Source organism: Mastomys coucha, unplaced genomic scaffold (assembly GCF_008632895.1).
Source record: "Mastomys coucha isolate ucsf_1 unplaced genomic scaffold, UCSF_Mcou_1 pScaffold15, whole genome shotgun sequence".
NCBI classification, from domain to species: Eukaryota; Metazoa; Chordata; class Mammalia; order Rodentia; family Muridae; genus Mastomys; species Mastomys coucha.
The window spans coordinates 96,522,255-96,539,344 of record NW_022196897.1 but is presented as its reverse complement, the minus strand read 5'-3'; the positions used below and the strand labels follow the sequence as shown (position 1 = coordinate 96,539,344).

The 17,090-nt window shown below is 34.1% G+C and overlaps 1 protein-coding gene across 1 annotated transcript in view; it reads left to right on the top strand.

The window, feature by feature from the left end:
* Positions 1–2,761: 2,761 nt before the first annotated feature.
* Positions 2,762–17,090, top strand: part of LOC116090633 — a 109,089-nt gene continuing 94,760 nt past the window's right edge. Inside the window, exons 1-6 of the mRNA XM_031371333.1 lie at positions 2,762–2,802; positions 9,608–9,708; positions 11,046–11,118; positions 14,924–14,952; positions 15,043–15,112; positions 16,169–16,230. Of these exons, the coding sequence (XP_031227193.1) occupies positions 2,799–2,802; positions 9,608–9,708; positions 11,046–11,118; positions 14,924–14,952; positions 15,043–15,112; positions 16,169–16,230 (339 nt within the window). The 5' untranslated portion in view covers positions 2,762–2,798. The remainder of the gene's footprint in view (positions 2,803–9,607; positions 9,709–11,045; positions 11,119–14,923; positions 14,953–15,042; positions 15,113–16,168; positions 16,231–17,090) is intronic.

Genomic DNA, 17,090 nt, shown 5'->3' with positions numbered 1-17,090 from the left:
TCCTAATTATGGCTGTTAGAGTTCTGGAAATTTATTGAAGAAAAGAATTCCTTGTTCTTTAAGATTTATTTATTTTTATACATATGAATGTTTACATAAATTTATTTATATGCACTCTGTGTATGCCTGTTGCCTGGAGAAGACAGAAGTGGGCATCAGCTCCTTTAGAATTGGAATTTCAGTTGGTCTTGAGGCATATTATGTACTAACAACTGAGGCCCCTGCATGAGCAACATGTGCTCTTAACTAAAGAACTTTTCCAGTTAAATTGTTTTATTTGAGCCTGCCTTCTGCCTTCTTCCTCTCTTTCTCTTTCTCCTTCTCACACACTGTGTGTGTGTGTGTGTGTGAGAGAGAGAGAGAGAGAGAGAGAGAGTGTGTGAGACAATGATGTCATGATGTAATCCAGGCTGTCCTCAAACCATTTAAGTAGCTGAAAATTGTCCAGTTCTATTAATTGTTCAATAACCATTATTCTAGTCAAATATGATCTAAAGATAAATTATCATTATTATGGCTTGGTTATTTCAAAGCATCAGTTTTTCCTCATAAATTTATCTAAAATACGAACAATATCGATTCCCCAGTGCAACTATTTCTAGGAAGTAGTATTCATATGCAGAACTATATACTATAGAAACTTTCTTTTTTCCTTAGGGATTAAAATTAATTTTAAGTGTTCTAAATATAGAATAATGTGCTGCAGGGAGTGTACTCAGTCAATACATAAATTTAAAAATTCTCCTAGTATTATTAAAAATCCTAATAACACAAGTAAAATGAAGGCAATTCTTCAACTGGACATATGCACTTGCTCCTCTTTGTTCATGAATGTGTCTCTTCTAGACTTCCCTTGTCAGTGAGTATAATAAAAAATTCTATCAGTGTAAACAATACATATAATCAGGAAGTATATAAAAGGATATTCAAATTTTTGGTTTTTAGAGTTTATTTTCAATGCAATTGTTTTTTAACTAGAAAACAGACTTTTTGTGATAGTTATTAGAAAATTTATATGCAACTCATTACCAATTCCAATTTTAACAGAACATCTTTAAGCAACTTCGACCGAAACGAATTGGCTCTTTATTAATGACTAAAGATAAAACTGAACAGAATGAAATAACAGCTGAAGAGAAAGGTGAGGAGTAATAACATTGTAAATAGTAACTTGGCAGAGTACCATCTTTAGAAGAGAGGACTGAGATAGTATTACATCCTAAACTGGTTTCTAGTATAGCATGTTTGAACTTAATACTTCAGTGAAAAAATGCATTTATTGTGATGATATTTCAATTTTTCCGTATTCTCTAGAATGTGTACATGATTCCTAAAAATAAGAAAGTTTGTTATCTATTTTAGTATACTCTAAGGGAAGTTTACACATGTGGATTAAGGAGCAACTTCCTGTACATGACTAACCAAAAAAATTAAACCAGAAAGATTTCTTTAATAAATATTTCTATCTGAAATGCTATACCTAATCTGGGCTGACTAAATTATAATATGATGTAGAGAACATGTTGCATTTTCTGCCATCTTATTAGAATGATTCTTAAATATGTGGTCTACTACATGCTTAAACATTTGAAAATTTACATGGCATTTGGCCCAGAGTCACATTTCAGAAAAGTTCTGATCACTCTACTTCAGTCTTCTTTCTACATATTTCTCTAAATTGTACCAAAAGAGACAAACAAAGTTCATCAAACACTTTAAAATACCATTCCAATATCTACCTGTGAGGAATATATTAACTCTGACTGATTGGTTAGCGTCATATTTATCTATAATTGATTGTCTTTTATGATTTTTAGAGATTCCTAAAGAATATTGTCAACTAAAGGTAAAGACCTTTATGATATGTTCTGTTTTGTTAACTTCCTGAAACATACATGTTATTAAACATCCTGTTTCCTAACCCATGAAGTCTACCACTGAAGATGGAGAGTCTATGCCAAATGATTCACCAGCAAAGAAGAATGCAAAGTCACTACAAACAGGTGAATTTTGAAATATTGATATCTTTAGCAACTATCTCCAAATTATTTAAAATGCTAGCAGTCTTCCTATTTGTATCACATTGTTTTTCAAATTTCACAGAATTATACATATACATATGTGTACATATATGTGTATATATATATATATATATATATATTTGGCATATGTATCACATACAAATATATATCCAATTTCCACTTATATATCCTTAAATTATGAAAAAAGGTCAATGGCATTGATTAGCCATGATGTCAGTTCTATGTCAAGAAATTACATAACACAATGTGATAAATTAAGTTTTACTACTTTTAGCATTTCATTTTTAGCAAATATCTCTATATTTTCTAAAATAATAATAAAGCCATGAATTCAAATTCATAAATCCATGGAATTTATATGACCTGTATATCTCTTCTCCAGTGTTGTGTCCTTGCAGTTCTCTTAGTGTAATTTGTGTCTGAATTGTTATGATGTTTGCATGTTTTGGACAAAACACCCTCTCCTGGGTGATGTATTTAAAACATTGATACCTGTATGGTCTAAGTCAGTAAATATCAAGCTGAAGATTAAGTAAACATAATTGAAGTTCATGACTAATAAATCAGGCACAGAACTTGTATTATCATCGAGCTAAAAATTCTATGTATAATATAAAAGTATAATATTTAAAAATTTTTCTTATACATGCAAACACACACAGTAACTAGACAAATGAATTTATTAACAGAGCCAGCTGTAATGTTCATATTTGAGAAGGGACAAAAGTACCAATCGGGCAGCGAAAAGAAGAACCAATGGGTATGTAAGAGTTTAAATTTACCTATTATATAGTTTTATTGGTACATAAAATATACTAATTTTCCTTGGACTCCCCAGAAGATTGAAAGATCATGACTTAGTATTTTAACATTTTTAAATAGGGAAATTTATAATATTCTACAACATACATTAATTCCACCATACCTTATTCTTGGAATTGTTTCAAAGTTATTTATTTATTTATCATTGTATTTACATTCCCTTCCTAGATTTTTAATCTAATTAAATTATAGTCAATTTTGATTTGGGGACTTAGAACTAAAATATTTTTGTTAGGACCAAAGTCACAGTGATTGAGCTGATTTTGATTGTAACCATGAATTCATCATGCCCATCATGCAAAATATGAGATTACATATTCCCAATTTGTATTTCAAAGGCTAAAGTTGCAGTTCTGCGATTTATTCTTTAGGTCTCTTCAGTGTCTCTGTTATGAGAGAAAAATAGCTGCAGATGATCATCCATAACACCTATGATTAGGATACCTTCCAGAACAGAGCATCAGTGCCACATTCTGCATGATACATTTCAAACATTTCTGTTTCAAAAGTACATCTAAATGTGTCCTGGTATATCTATTTCTAACATATAGAAAACCATAGAAAGACAGATAGTAACGAAAAGAAGACAGGAGTTGAGTTTAGCTCTCCATAAAATATTTTAGTTGCTTTGACCTTGAATAGTCATCATCAATCAGTTGCTTTTCTGTAAATCCATAAGTATAACAGAACAGTATATTCTGTAGTTTAAGAAAATGTCACAAACAATCAGAAAATGGCAATAAGCATTTCTAGAGAGGTCAGACAATATTAAGTTGTAGAATAGTGGAGGTGTTGTATATTTAAAATAGACATTACAGATTATGGAAGTCTGTACTCAGAGGAAGTGTTTCTGAATATAATTGTGGCAAAAGAGTGGATCAATCTAGTTCTTGTTTGAGACATAGGAAGTTGAATTAGCATTCAGGAAGCAGGATATAATGTTACCCTGGTTGTAGGCATTATTTTATTATTGTATACAAAATAAAACAAGGAAATAAAACCTTGGCACATTTTATCCACTTAATAGGAGTTATTCTTCTCACATTCTCTTGTTTTTTAAAGACAATTCACTGTACTCACTTTATTTACAGTTGGTATACTGTCTTCATATGAATGGGGTTGATTTGCTACTTGAGCCATTTGTAACCAAAGCAAAATAATCCAAGTAGCACTTTCTGTGAGAGTATAACATAAAGATATGAAAGCATACGTACTAATTCTATCTAGGAATGCAATTGTGGTCCTACATTTTTGCAGTCCACAATTATGTTTAGGAATCTTACTTTCTTATTAAAGATTGTCATATATTTTTATATGGAAAACCTGTATATGGCATCCAATGTCTTTGACTATTCAAAAATGACCACAGAAGGATTCTTCTTATTAATCTTAATCTTGTGTCACAAGTTTAGTACACAGTAATTTTTTTCTCAAAATAATCAAGATTGTAATGAAAAATAGACCAGCCATTAATTCGTTTTTTTTTTTGATGTACATTAGAGACTCTTATATTTCTTTCTTATAAACTTAAAATAGTTCTGTCACTGGGAGTATTATAAATAGGTTAATGCTATTCTAAATTAATTCTAATTAATTTGATTAGAATTAAATCTAATTAGAATATTTTAAGTTGAGAATTATAAAAATTCATATACTTTTAGGAAATAAAGTGTAATTAGGTAATCTGAAGTAATTGAGGAACATATAACTGACTCTATATCTCTTCTTGACTTCTGTGGGTTTTCTTTTTTATATAATTAGAGACCCAATAAAGATAAAACTTAGTCAATAGTTAGGAAATATTCTTAAGCTTCTTTGTTCTGTTTTTTAAATAATACTTTACTTTCAGTTTAATAAGTTCAAAATAGGAAAAATCACAATTAGGAAATCTTTAATCAATACATTTGTGATATTTCTTTTTACCAGCATATATTTAAGCGATCCCAACCAAAAGCGACATCACATTTCTCTGTGACAGAAGGTCAAAGTGATGAAAGTACAATAAATAGCCAAGTGAAAGGTATGACCATATTATATAAAGTTACTTGTCAGAGTGCTTGTGTAAATTAGAACTGACTCACTTTCATAGTAAAAATTACCTCTAAAGCATGACTGAATTTTAAGATATTAAATGGCAATAGTTTAAAAGTTAAATTCAAACACTTTCTATAACAAAATTAACTTTCAATCTCATATTAAATTGAGAATACTATTTCAGAAAAGGAAGCAAAGCATTGTTTCCATCATAAGGATTCTTCAAGCAGGTGAATGTTAGGATATAGAAAGGAATTACAGAGTACAAAAAGGAGAATCAAGAGATTATTTGACTCATCATGGCTTCTCCTCTTTCATCTTCCTCCTCCTCCTCCTCTTACTCTTCCTTATTAAATTGAGACTAGATTCTTCTTACATAATATATAACTTAACCACAGTTTTTTCTCTCTACATTCATCCCATACTCCTCTTCTATTTCTTCTTCAGAAAAGAGGGCACCTCTAAAAGACAACAACCAAACATGACAAAACAAGATACAATATGACAAGGCAAAAGCCCACATATTGAGGCTAGGCAAAGCACCCTAAGAGGAGGAAAAGAGCCCCAAGATCACACAAGATCTCCCGCTGTTAGGAGTTTCACAAAAAGGCAAGGCTTATAGTGGTGGGATTAGGTTACAACCAATGGAGAAAATGGTCGAGGAGGTCCCTTGGAGGTCCATAAAGAACTCAGGCTAATGAAAGGCCAGAAGGATGCTCTATGAAAACTAAGAGCAGGAGGTCCCATTACCAAGCTATGGTTTCTTATATTGTTTAATTCTAAAGATGTTAAGAAAAAAATAAATACTATACTACAAGAGAATTTCCAAAATTTCAATTCAACATCAGGGAGAATGTGGGTAGTTATTCCATGTTACCTATAGCTTTCTGGATTTTTATTAAAAGACATTGGTGGGTATGTTCAAAAATTATGATTAAGAATAACTAGGTTCTACATCTATGCTAGACTCTAAAATTATGCCAGTGATGTTGATATGTGAATTAACACTGTGTTACAAGTACATAGAACTCTCTATATAGAAAATCTACAATAGTGCATCTTCTAATGGTTCAAGAAGTAAAAGAAGTATAGGAAAGCATAGATTTTGTTATGACTTCTTACCTATTTCTAGTGTATGGGAACGGAGGATAGAGAGACTAGTAGAATATATAATTCTGTGAGGTTATAAGAATACTAAATTCCAAATGGATCTGTCTATCATCTTTATATTCATGTATGTATATATTATGTAAATATGCATGCATGCATGTATCAACATGTCTGTCTTTCTGACACCTATCATTTGTCTATATCTCTCTCTCTCCTATTACTTTCTTTTGTTTGTTCATTCTTTCTGGAACTATGATTTCATACCTATAAGATTTAAGTATGAGAAAGGAAAGTATCCTTGTAGATTCAGTCATTAAATTACAGGAAATAGGTAGGACCATGACCACTGATTCAGAGTGCATTGCAACAAGAAGTAGTATATAGGAAAAATGAAGATATATAAATAAATAAACAATCAATTTTGTTACAGTTAATGATAACAAAGCTTGGGACATTTCAGAGTGAACAAGTGAATCCATCACTAGCCTATTTCCACTGAATAGATTACTAGAAATAAAATTAAATAAAAAATATAGCAAAAGAAGCTCAATATTTCTCTACTCTATGTATTTGAAACACTAATGATAATAAAAACTTTGATCATATTTATGCATTTGAGATTACTGTGAATTCAGCAACATGGTCTGATTTTGGAATGATAACTAAGTTTTTTTTTAATTGTGATTTGATAGAACCCTAAAAATAATATGATGCATTAAACCTACTTGATAAAGGAGCTAAAATCATCCAGTGCAAAAATGACAGCATTTTCAACAAATGGTGCTGATTCAACTGGAGGTCAGCATGTAGAAGAATGCTAAAATATACAAAGAACTCAAAAAGTTAGACTCCAGAGAATCAAATAACTCTATTAAAAACAGTGCACAGAGCAAAACAAAGAATTTTCAACTGAGGAATATTGTTGCCCAAAAGGCACCTAAAATTGTTTAACATCCTTCGTCATCAGTGAAATGCAAATCAAAATGACCCTGAAATCCCACCTCACACCAGTCAGAATGGCTAAGATCAAAAACTCAGGTGACAGAAGATACTGGTGAGGACGTGAAGAAAGAGGAATATTCCTTCATTGTTGGTGGGATTGCAAGCTGGAATTCCCACTCTGGAAATCAGTCTGGTAGTTCCTCAGAAAATTAGACATAGTACTACCTGAGTACCCAGCTATACCACTCCTGGGCTAATACCCAGAAGATGCCCCTACATGTAGTAAGGACACATGCCCCACTATGTTCATATCAGCCTTATTTATAATAGCCAGAAACTGGAAAGAACCCAGATGTCCCTCAACAGAGAAGTGGATACAGAAAATGTGGTACATCTACACAATGGAGTACTATTCAGCTATTAAAAACAATGACTTCATGAAATTCTTAGTCAAATGGATGGAACTAGAAAATATCATCTTGAATGAGGTAACCATATCACTAAAGAACACACATGGTATGCACTCACTGATAAGTGGATATTAGTTCCAAAGCTCGGAATACCCAAGATGCAATTCCTAGACCACATGAAACTCAATAAGAAGGAAGATCAAAGTGCAGGTGATTCAGTCCTTCTTAGAAAGGGGAACAAAATACTCATGGGAACAAATAAGGAGACAAAGTGTGGATCAGAGGCTGAAGAAAAGGTCATCCAGAGACTGCTCTGTGGGGCCTGGCGGCTTGCTACTGCAGCCTGGGACTCTCTCTGCTGTTGAGGTCTGTGATGGGGTGCATTAGTCAAAAAGGAGGCAATGTATAAATGAGATATTTTATTATAGGAAAGAGAATATAGGGCGGTCAAGTAAAGAGGAGGAAAAGAGAGAAAGGAGAGGAGAAGAGGAGAGAGAGAAAGAAAGGAAAGAAAGGAAGCAAGAGAACAAGAAGGTAAGAGAAGAGAACAAAGAGCAAGAAAGAGGAAGAAGGCAAGAGAAGAAAGAACAGGAGAAGGAACAAAGAGAAAGAGACGAAAAGAGGGAAAGAGAGCAAGAGAGGAAGAAAGAAAGCAATAGGAAAGACAAAGAGCAAAAGAGAGGGGAGGGGGCAAACTGCCCTTTATATTGTATAGGGTGTGGCTATCTGCCTTTGGGGTAAGGCACACCTGGCTATGGTCAGTGACTGGGGGTGGGGTCCAGCTAGAATGCTGGGAGCCTGGGGCATTGTCTGCCTGATTGAGCACACATCTTCTGCAGGGGCTGCTGTGAGAAGTTGTGACTGAAACAGGAGCCAAAGACTCAGGAGATATAGCCTAACTCTTTCCACCCTCAGTGGAGGCTCCAGGGTTCAAGGCCTATTACCTGACTGAGCTTAAGTTGACTGAACTGACCACTGCCCCACTCTGCTCCACCTGGGGATTCATCCCAGATACAGTCATCAAACCTAGATACTGTTGTGGATGCCGAGAAGTGCATGCTGAAAGGAGTCTGATATAGCTGTCTCCTGAAAGGCTCTGCAAGAGCCTGAGAGACACAGAGGCAGATGCTTGCAGCCAACCATTGGACTGAGCACAGGGTCCCCAGTGGAGGATTTAGAGAAAGGACTGAAAGAGTTGAAGGTGTTTGTATCCCCATAGGCAGAACAAAAATATCAATCAGCCAGACCCCCCAGAGCTCCCAGACTAAACCACCAACCAAGGAATACACATAGAGAGACCCATGGCTCCAGCCACATATGTAGCAGAGGATGACCTCGTAGGGAATCAGTGGGAGGAAAGGCCCTTGGTCCTGTGAAGGCTTCATGCCCCAGTGTAGGAGAATTCTAGGGCAGGGAGGCAGGAGTGGGTCAGTGGTGGAACACCCTCCTAGAAACAGGGTAGAGATGGTTAGGATAGTGGGATCCAGGGAAGAAACTGGGAAAGGGGATAACATTTGAAATGTAAATAAAGAAAATATCCAATAAAAAAGAAAATATTTACCACTTTAATATTTATCAATCCAGAAGATATATTAAGTGAAATAATTTGCATAATAAAGTATAATAATTAGTTCAATAAGGTATATCACTAAGACACATGGCATGAGAAGTTAATTTATTATTATTTTTTCACTTGAGGAGTATTGTAAATAAATAGTAGTAACAAAGAAAAGGAGATAAAGATCAAGAATAATATATATTTTGTATATAATGAGGGAAATTACTTGGATGCATAGGAAGAATATAAAGTGTATCATTTGGATAGGATTATGCCTAAGTTGACTGAACAAACCATCACCATACTTCTTGTCTTCCCCTTGTCAGGAACAGATTGAAATACTAGAATATCAGTTGATATACATTTCTACAATACGTAAACATAAACATCATTGTCAGCAATAACTGTTGCAGAATTTTATGGCAAATCCATTGGTCCTGCTTTGTTGGATTATGTTATATAAGCCAGGATAAATATTGTGATGAACAAAAGCAAGAGTTACACATGGAGTGATTAAGAATGCTATCAACAGATTGCAAATCGATTAGAGTAGTTAGGACTTACTATCCTGTTTGAATTTGGAAGACCTGATAACTAAGAAAAATGATGTCTGAAAAGTACATGTTCTAATTTACCTTTGTCTATTAATGATTATAACAACTATCTTGTATCTCATTCTATTTTCCTAGACTCAATTATTGATATGGATTCACCACAAGAACTGGATGTAAAATCAAAATTAGAGGAAGAACAAAAACTCCATGGTAATGGTGAAAAATCACAGCATGAGGTACATGAGTATTAAGATTTGACTTTTTCTAAAATATTGTTTTCATTGATTAATGATATCCCATAGGCCACATGAAGTTTTCTTCTATCTTTAATATATAGAATCATCATGATTTGGTATTTAATTTTGGCCTCCCTTTACATGAAACTTGTATCTTTAAAAATAACAGTAAAATAAGCTAAACCTTATCACTAGATATTTCATTTTTTCCCTTATTTTTGTATTCATTTCTATAATATCTATACATGTTTTTAAAAAAACTGGTTAAATTTAACACTTATGACTAGCAATTGAAATTATGAATGGTATAGCAGCTTATTTCCTGAGTTAGACTCAGGCTAACAAGTCTTCACTCTTGTGAAGACACATAATTTGTGCTTACCCATTATTTGTCAATATTACAGACTTTGAAGTTTCAGTTCTTATTTTGGCTATCTGGTTGTCTTCTGTATATTTGTTATAGTAGAAAATAGGACATGTAAACAAGTTACCTCCTATAAAGAAGAAGAAAATATTCAGGATACAAATTTAATTTTCGTACCAAAAACAAAATTCAAACTTGGCTGTATTTAAGCAAAGGAAATCAGAAAATATAATAAAAATACTATTCCAGACTTCATTGGCATTAAACTATATCAGAACTAGATATAACACATTATATATATATATATATTATATATATATATACATAATATATATATAATATATATATTAATGAATGGGCCTATATGAGCTTCTAATTTGTAGAAAAACTTTTAAAGGCTGATGCTGCTAGAATTCCTATTAAAATTTGAAGTCTGCTTGAAGACATTTTAATTGGGTTTACTGAATAATATTATTTAATAGTATAATAAATTTTATGTAGTTTTATATTTATTTATATGCAATATATTTACACATAATATATTATGCTTATATTTATTGTAATTATATAATGATATGCAGTACTAAATATATGTTGTGCTGGTAAACAATAGACATGGCAGATGAGGAAATCTCCTAGAGTTTAAGAGCAAAATAAGTAACATCTTATGAGAAGAGAACTTATGCTTGTGGTGAGGTAGTGTTAGGTGTACTTAAATAAATCATTGTGAAGGTGAATGTATAAATTGCCAACTAAAGGAGAAAGACACAGACACATAGAATTCTATCACAACAGCATATGGGGAAAGAGTACAAAAATAACCTGTTCCCCATTTGATGCCTAGCAACATAGATTTGCAAGACAACAAAAAGAACCCAAGCTATATATAGTCATTGTTTCTCAATTCTAGATTGTTAATTTTCTATATTGTATGAGAGAATTTACTAAGTATTCTATTTCAAAACTCATCTAGGCTACCAATGAAAGGAATGAATATGATTCAGATAGTAATTCATCAATAATGGATGTAAAAACTTCCTGTGTAGGTAAGTTCTCTAATTTATTATTATGATACAAGTATTCTAATTTTTGAACTTCCCATTTTCTTTTGTTTATTTTATCCCCAGAAGTTTAGAAAAATAAAACTAATGATATAAATATCTTTGTTAACTTCTATGTTCCAAACTGGTCTTTCTTATTCTAATTATTTTTAAATTTCAAATTATATTTATTGAACATTTATGATGACATAAAAGAGGAGAAGGATAAATAGGAAAGCTACAAGTACAGTTTGTAAAGTGGTGAGATTAAAAATCCATATGCTTTTTAAAAACGCTAGTCATGGTAAATAAGAAAATAATTGATTTATTTATTGAAAATATAACTTTAGACAATATATTATGACTACTGTTTCACTTTCTTCTACTCTATCTGTCCACATCCTCACCTACCCAAATTTATGCCTTTTTCCTCTCTCTTATTAGAATACAAACAGGCATCTAAAATATATAAAAATAATAAAACAAAACAAACTATAAAAGGACAAAACAAAGAAACAAAAAAATGAGCTAAATTAAAAATATAAGCTCAAGAAACACATATGGATACAAACAGACATTGATGGGTCCATGTGGGACGGTGAACTGTGCACAGACAGCCTGGTTACCCAGTCGTGTACAGGCCTTGAAACCCAGAGACCTGGTGGCCTTCATGGGCCAGTAGGAGCTTGGCCATGCCTCCTGGGCCCCTGGCTCCTGTAGCAACTACAGCCTTGCACAGCCCCACCCCCCCACCCCCAGGTGTATGGCCATCAGTCATGTAGGAGAAACACCAAGCCCTCCCAAATGCAAATAAGGTTTCCCAACAGCTCTCAGACCAAGCCAGTGAGAAGTACCTGTTGTCAATTCCTAACCCACCCCAAAACTGTAAGATTCCTATCTGGAAGGATTAAAGGTATGCGAGAACTACTCCGTTGTCCGAGTACTTCTGTCCTAAGATCTGTAAAACTCTGGAAGAGGTTTGCTCTCACAAAACTCTGCCTGAAGTTCTGCGCACTCCTCACGGCCCAGCCCTACCCGACTCAATGCAGGGCAGCAGCATGAAGTAGGAGTAACCAATAACCCAGATGCAGAGACTGGGGTGGAGCCAACTATAACAGCAGAAGGAAGTGGCATAAATGGCTTCCCCTCCCTGCTCAAACTGGCTTTCCTTTGCACCAGGGCCAGGCCAGAGATCTCTATGGAAAGCCTCTGGTATGCAGGCCCACATTCCAACACACAGAAATTCCATAAAAACGCGTGATATAAATGCAATGACTTGTAAGATTAAAAAAAAAAAATCCTAACAAAGGGTTCTGAGACAAAGAACCTCCACAAATGCAAGTGAATTCATTTTGTGTTGGCCATCTACTGCTGGGCCTGGGGACAGACCTTAAGCGTGATTTGTATTCTCAGAGGGACTCCATTAGAAAAAAACTACATTTCGATTTGCAAGTACTCATCAACTGGAGATATCTTCTGGTTTACTGGGTGATGCCTTATGCCCACTTTCCCTCTCAGTGCTGGAACCTCATCTGACCAATACAAGTACAGGACCTGTGAATGTTGGCACAGTCTCTTGTGTATTCATATGAGCATTAGAACTGCTGCGTTCACGTCTAAATTATTTTCTACAGACAGGTCACTCTTGAGATACTAATCATGCTTTAGTACTGTTTAGGATGTTCTCACGTCCTAGAAGAAGCACTTACATGTGTTCTAACTTGAGGGAAGAAGCAATTACAGTCCTTTCAATAGTACACATCTGTGGAGAAGAAACTGTCTAATGTATAATGTTTCTACATGTGAATATCAAATAATTCAGACAACTTTCTTTAACACAAAACGATTCCGGCCCAACTTGGGATCCGTCCCATGGGCCGGCACCAAACTGTGCAACTGTTACTGATGTTTCTGGTATGGCTCTCTTCTAAGAGTCTCTACTGAATCAGCAGCTAACTCAGACAGATGCAGACATTTACAACAAAGCATTGGACTGAAAGTTCAGGAACCGCAGTGGAAGAGTTAGGGGAAGGATTGAAGGAGCTGAAGGGGACCCCATAGGAAGACCAACAGGGTCAGCTAACCTGAACCACTGGGAACTCCCAGTGACTGAGCTACCCACCAAAGAGCATACATGGGCTGTTCTGAGGCCGCAGCACATATGTAGCAGAGAACTGCCTTGTCTGGCTCAAATGGGAGACGATGTGCCTAGTCCTGTAGAGACTTGATGTTCCAGGGAAACAGGACGCCAGAAGAGGGGGCACCATCTCAGAGATGAAGGGAATGGGGGGAGGGGAGGTGAAATTCTAAGTTCTTGTACTATTTAGGAAATGCTACTATATGTAGTTCCATCGTACCATAAGCTTTTAAAACTTTCTTCTCATTTTATTTATCCATTTATATTTTTACATTTCAATCACTGACCCCTTCCCCATCCTTACCTCACAACGTCCCTCCCACTATCCTCCTCTTCCCTCTCCTTCTGAGAGTGTGCACTGCCCTAGATATTCTCCTACCCCACTGCACCAAGTCTCTGTAGGGCTAGATGATCCCCTCCCACTGGGGCCAGATAAGGCAGCCCTATTGGGGAATGGATTCCACAGACAGACAACAGTCCCAGGTACAGCCCCGACTCTAGTTATTGGAGTACCCACCATGGAGGTCGAATTGCACATCTGCTACGTGTGTGCCGGGTTTCTCAGTCCAACCCGTGTGTGCTCTTTGTTTGGTGGCTCAGTCTCTAAGAGCTCCTAAGGGTGCAGGTTAGTTCACTCTCTTGGTCTTCCTGTGGAGTTCCTATCCCCTTCAGGGCCTTCGATCCCTCCTGCAACTCTCCCATAAGAGTCCCCACCTCCCTCCAATGTTTGCAGGTGGGTCTCAGCATCTGTTTCAGTCAGCTGCTGGGTGGAGACTCTCAGGGAATGGTTATATATAACAGAGTACCATTAATAGTGTCAAAGATTGGAGTCTACTCACGAGATGGGTCCCAATTTGGACTGGTTATTGGTTAGTTGTTCCTTCAGTCTCTGCTCCATCTTCATCCCTGCATTTCTTCCAGACAGAACAAATTTTGAGTAGAAAGTTTTGAGAGTAGGTTGTTGTCATTCCTCCCCTGGGGGTGGGGGGCGGGTCCTACCAGTGGTGGCCACTTCAGGTTCCATATGCCTGTTGTCATGCATCTAGGACAAGGTCACCTGCATTGACTCCTATGAGCCTCATCCCAAGTCTCTGGGACTTCCTAGAGATTCCACCCACAGCCCCACCCCTGGCAGATGCAAATTTTCACTTTTATCTTTTCAGGTTATAGTATTACTACATTATCTCCCACCTCCCTTTGCTTCCTCCAAGTCCACCCTTGTATCATTCTTTACTCTCAAATTCACTGCCACCTCTTTTCATTAGTTGTTGAAAACAATGTAACGTCAACATGTAACTTGTGGAATTCAAATAATTTCAACATGAGCTTCTTCTATGTTGAGACATTATCTCAAATTCACTTTTAATGTCTCATTGGGACATATACAATTTTGTACTTTATGATGCTCATCAGGGTCATAGCCTTACATTGAAAATTTCAACTTTTAAATCAGTGATTAAAAAGTAAACACATGTACTCCTATCATGGTTTGTTCCTAAAAAGACTAAATAAATAAATCTCCACCAAAGTGGAAAAAAATAACTTTCCACCAAAGTGAAAATGTAATGTAACTATTGCATTATGGGCAATATTTTTCAATAGTAACTGCGTGAAATTAAGAGAGATTGCATCATATTAACACTAAATTCATTACATGTGTTTTTAATATTTTAGATTCTCCAAAAGAATGTGCTGAATGGAAGGTAATAGCTTTTACATTTTACCTAAATTATAACTTTATGCTGTATAACATATATGAGAATTATTAAACATTTTGTTTATAATCCATACAGTCTACCATGGGAATAAAAGATTGTGTTCAAAAGGATGTATCAGTTACAAAGTATGTTCAATTCAGAGAAGGTAAGTGCTGCAAATTACTTTCAGTGGAATATGTACCTTACAGTGTATGAATAGCTCAGTACTCTCATCTCTAAACTTTGTTACACAAACATGATGCAAGGATTTTATGTGAATGATATAAATACCAATTGCAGTATCATTTTTGAACAAAATTATACACTTAAGAAATGAATTTACAATTGAAAGACAGAACTTAGCTACTTTGAATTTATGCCTTTTTATAATCAAATTCCAATGTTGAGGTCTTTGTTTTTAATGGAGTGCCTGAGATTAATTATGAAAGGTTATTTTTTTGTTTGTTTGTTTGGAAAGTTTTGGTGCTACAAGTATTTACACTCAGCTCATGGGAATGAGACATTGAAGTAAATAACCAAATAAAATAAAAGGAATGATGAATGAATAAGAAATAAAACTAAATCAGAAGATGAGTAATCCAAATGGAACTGAATAAAGTGTGTATTTGCAATGTTATATAGAGTATTCCATAACTACTCCAGGATATAATAGGAACTTTTATATAGTATGCTGTTAATACTCAAATTTAGGAAATATAATAACTACAGTTTATGACATTTAGTATTACATAGCTCCTATAACAGATAAGACTCCATTACTGACTAAAGGCACTGAATTCATCAAGATATAAATCAAAATATTTATTAATGCTGATATTTGCTTTTTCTTTAATTTTAGCTGGTTGTTTTATTCTTGAAGACCTCAGGAAAAACAAAATAAAATTGGAGTTGTTATCTTTCCCATTTATTTCTGAAGATGTGTTCATCTATATTGAATGTATATATACAAATAATTAATGCATGTGATATTTCCTTCATGATTTAATTCATAAACTAAAATTCATGTATTCTGTGTATTTTGTTCATCTATTCTAAATGTTGATTGGAAAATTAAGATTAACTAATTTTAAAATGAGAATATAAAATTTTATTTTTCATAATAACTAATGTTTAATTTAACTCTATAGTTGTAATGAATATTATTTTAGAAAGGTCATTTTTATTTTACTTTAACCACTTAAATATTAATTTATTTCTACAGAATCAAATTTAAAAATAAAAACAAAGGAAAATCTTGATGGAGATGAAACTATTCAACCACCTGTAAGTAATTTTGAATTTTAATTTCTATTTTACTATCTTTTGCAAAGATTTTGCTACAGGCTAAATGACATATTGTTCTAGACATGTATTTAGAATAAATAGTCCATTGCTTAAAATTCAATTTTGAAATATTTTGCAAGTTACAGTTCCTTTAACCTTCTTAAAATCTATATTAGTCCATACATAAAGTTCCTTTGGAAATTTTTATTAATTTAAAATTATTGTCATGTATGCTTCTATTCTTGTATTCTAGTTCTGTGTAAAATATAAGAAATACTGTCATCACCAAGCACTTGGAAACAATGACAGGCTTATATGGGTCTCCTCATTTTAATTTTACAAACAATAATTTTAATACTCACTTTTTCTATAAAATGCTTTATGCTTTATTTAAGACAAATTAATATTTATGTTAAAGGGGTAGAACAAAGAATTGCCTGGATTAAAAGATTAAATGCAAATTCACTTAGCACTTAGGTACAAGTCCATACCACTTCACTCCAGTGGCCTCGTTGGCTCTACTTTAACCTAATGAAATATCCATGGAACACCAAGAACTCACACACATGTTCAGTATTATCTGATTTATCAGTTGATGTTTTTATTGAATAATCATCATATCTATATATATATATATATATATATATATATATGATATATATGAATAAGTTCCAGGCTAAAAAATATTTTTGTTTTTGAATAGTGTCCTTATGATGATTACTGCAATGACTCAGAGTTAATCTTTTCTGAGGAATGGGTTTTTGACAATATGTTTAATTAAGCATTCATGCATTAACTATTGGCTTCCACAATAGAAACTAAAGTTTTATCTCCTCTTTTGCCTGCCATAGACCCAGCTC